This window comes from Pundamilia nyererei, unplaced genomic scaffold, assembly GCF_000239375.1.
Source record: "Pundamilia nyererei isolate P.nyererei 1_Seehausen unplaced genomic scaffold, PunNye1.0 scaffold00131, whole genome shotgun sequence".
NCBI classification, from domain to species: Eukaryota; Metazoa; Chordata; class Actinopteri; order Cichliformes; family Cichlidae; genus Pundamilia; species Pundamilia nyererei.
The window spans coordinates 1,125,062-1,128,287 of NW_005187532.1; the positions used below are offsets into that span (position 1 = coordinate 1,125,062).

At 44.5% G+C, this 3,226-nt stretch overlaps 1 protein-coding gene across 1 annotated transcript in view; it reads right to left on the reverse strand.

The window, feature by feature from the left end:
- Positions 1 to 305: 305 nt before the first annotated feature.
- The window catches only part of LOC102208818 (janus kinase and microtubule-interacting protein 3-like), a 5,116-nt gene continuing 2,195 nt past the window's right edge, over positions 306 to 3,226 (reverse strand). The window contains exons 2-7 of the mRNA XM_005743447.2: positions 2,983 to 3,055; positions 2,732 to 2,800; positions 2,322 to 2,399; positions 1,718 to 1,948; positions 1,572 to 1,637; positions 306 to 1,349 (exon numbers count right to left, since the gene is read on the reverse strand). Coding sequence (XP_005743504.1) covers positions 1,131 to 1,349; positions 1,572 to 1,637; positions 1,718 to 1,948; positions 2,322 to 2,399; positions 2,732 to 2,800; positions 2,983 to 3,055 — 736 coding nt within the window. The 3' untranslated portion in view covers positions 306 to 1,130. The remainder of the gene's footprint in view (positions 1,350 to 1,571; positions 1,638 to 1,717; positions 1,949 to 2,321; positions 2,400 to 2,731; positions 2,801 to 2,982; positions 3,056 to 3,226) is intronic.

Consider the following 3,226-nt stretch of genomic DNA (forward strand, 5'->3'; position numbering starts at 1 on the left):
AATTTCCTAATGTTGTAAACCTGCTCAACATTTGGCAATAAAACCCTTTCTGATTCTGATTCTGATTGCCTGGACCTGGTGAACCTGGTTTGTCTGGACCCAGTAAACCTGGTCTATCTTGACCTCCTGATCCTGATTTATCTGGGCCTCATGAACCTGATTTGTGTGGACCTGGTTAACCTGGTTTATCTGGACCTCATGAATAATGAATGAATGAATGAATACATTTTATTTAAGAAAGCGCCTTTCAAAACACTCAAGGACACTGTACACAAGCAATAACAACAACAAACATAACAATTTACAAAATAATAAGGATAAAACGTTGAGCAAATAGATCAAATAAATTAAAGTAGCAGGATGGAAAGATTTATGTGGAATAGGCTAATGTGAATAGGTGAGTTTTGAGTCTGGACTTATATAGAGGGATGGAAGTGATGTTCCAAAGTCGGGGGCAGAGCAACAGAAAGCCCTGCGCCCCACGGTGGCTAGTCGGGGGGAAGGGATGGAAGAGAAAGAGAGGAGGAGGATCTGAGATACGGAGAAGGAATGGTGATTTGAACCAGGTCAGAGAGGTATGAAGGTGAGAGATGATGGGTAGCCTTGAATGTGTACAAAAGTATCTTGAAATCGATGCAGTATTTAACCGGACGCCAGTGAACCTGGTTTATGTGGACCTGGTTAACCGGGTCTATCTGGACCACTTCACTTCACTCTTATCTCCTAACAGACCTCCTGACATTGTGGAGGTCCTTCTTCTGTTGCAGACGAACCAGGTGTGACCTTAGCTCTGTGAATAAAGCGGGAGGAGCTAAATTCACTGTCTGCTCTTCAGGTGGTGGAACAGCCAATCAGAACAAAGAATTATTGAACTAAACTTCTGTCAGGCTGGTTTGTGATGTTTTTATGTCTAGTTCTTATAGAGATTTTGCTCTTCAGCCTAACTCTGCTGAGCTCAGGTTCAGCTCTGTCACAGGTTACTGAACCAACCCCATCTGACAACTTCAAAATCAGCGACCTAAGCTAATCATATAGGGTGTCACCTAGTTTAGCTAGTAAGAGTCCAACACCAGTTTGGGCCAGACTCTTTTACTTAGCTGAACATCAGCAAGCTGAAACGAAGCCATCAGTCATTGTGAGACAGCACAGTGGCATTCTAGGAACGTGTAACAGGATAGTTTGAGAGCCAGCTGACAGCTGGGCTCTGCTCTGATTGGCTGGCAACAGAGAACCCATAGACCCTCGGTTGGTGAGCTGCTGGTTCCAGGAATCCTTTCAGGTCCTCCTGGTCTGATCCAGACTGAGCTGACCTGGCCACTCAGCTGCTGGACTGTGGTGGTCTGCACACACTAAAGCAGAGCAAACATTTTACTACACAGAGATCCAACAGGTAAACTCTGCACACCTGGGAAAGTGTGACCAACCTGCTGCTGTTAGGACCATAGGATGAAGGCCAAAGAGAAGAAGAGAAACAGGAAAAGGAACTGAAAGAAGAAGAAAGCAGTGCAGAATCTGTCGATGTCAGAGGAAGCAGTTTTTTACACACATGTTTCTGTTCGATTTGTCTTTACCTTCTCTTCCAGCTCTTTAATCTGTCGTTTCTGTGCTTCTATAAATTCTTCCAGCTCCTTGTTCCTCTGACAAACACAACATCATTGATTACAGACTACAAAGGAGAAATCACAATAGTGTACCTGTGCTCATTTCAGTGGTTTACCTGTTGGGTGAGCTGCAGTAGTTCCATCCGCTCTCGAAGGATTTGGGCATCTCTCTCTCTGAGCTCACACATCACAGTTCGTTTCCACTGGTCCATGGCTCTCCTCAGCTCCTCTCGCTCTCCCTCTGTCAGACTCTCAGACAGTCGACCCTCCATCTTTAATCCCTCTATCTTGGATTCCTCTTCCTGCTGCAGAGCCTCAAACAACATGGCCTCCAGCTCCAGGATCCTCTGGATCAAAGAAACATTTTTGCGCTGTCATTGTTGTTGCTCAATCATCCAGCTAAGGAAATCCCAAAATGTTGATCCTGTTCATTTGGATGTTTTCAGTGGGAGAAACGTTTTGTCACTCATCCAGGTGCAGGTTTCCCCAACTTTATAAACAGGACATTTGCACAATGACTGAAACGAGCACCACTGAACGAACAACGGGCCGTGAAGTCATTTCCTTGATCATTAATATGCAGATTGTCATGGCCATAGATTGACAACCATTGATCACAGCCCACTGATCAACGGGCCAATGATATCAGAACAGGCTCAAAGACTTGCTCTCAGTTATTTGGTTGACCTCTCCACAGTACAGGTTCAGCTATTCACTGACCTTATGGGCCTGATCCATCGACTGCTTCCTGTAGTCCAGCTCTTCATCCAAGTAACCTTTCTGCTTACTGAACAGCTCCTAGAAAACAACAGCATCTTCACTGACACCACATTTATTTACCCCAGACAACAACTTCCCAACATGGATACTGCTGCTTTACAAACCGCTAAGGCCTTTTAATGTTTTCTGTACAAACAGACTCCGACATATGAAAGAGTTGAAACTAAAAGCTTCCTGTCCAGCTCGCGATCACCACGCTCTTCTTACTGGACCGACTCACCACAGAGCACTTATTCTAGCCTCATAATTCAGATGGATCTAGTGTCATTGACCAGACCACAGATCAGATCACATGATTTCAGCAAGTAGAAAAAAGTCCCAACAGAGACCAGATACACTTTGTCTTTCACCTTCTCACTCTCGATGTCCAACATTTTCTGCTGCAGGGCCGATTTTGTCACTTCAATGGACTCCAGCCACTGAAAGGGGGTAAAGAGAGACAGGTGAGCAGACAGGTAGACAGAGACAGGCTGGTCGTAAAGCAGATATTGATTGTGCACTGCCTGTCCTCCTCATCAATCCAAGTTCATCTTTAAATTTCTGTGTATGTTCAGCTTTATTCACAGAGTTCTCACAAATATGTGTGAACTCTGTTTCTCACCTGAACTCGTTCATCCCAAACAAACAGTTTAGGAGCCTCAGGTGACGCATATGAACAAACGATGAGGACCGGGCTGTGTCACGGGATACTCGAGTATACTGAGTACTACTTTTCAAAGCTTTTATTAACCCACAGATGCTGGAGAATCTGGGAACCTCATCAACACTCAGCATCTTTAAATCTCACCTAAAGACTTGTTTTTAAATGTTTCTGACACTTTTCTGTTTTTCTGTATCTTCCTGCA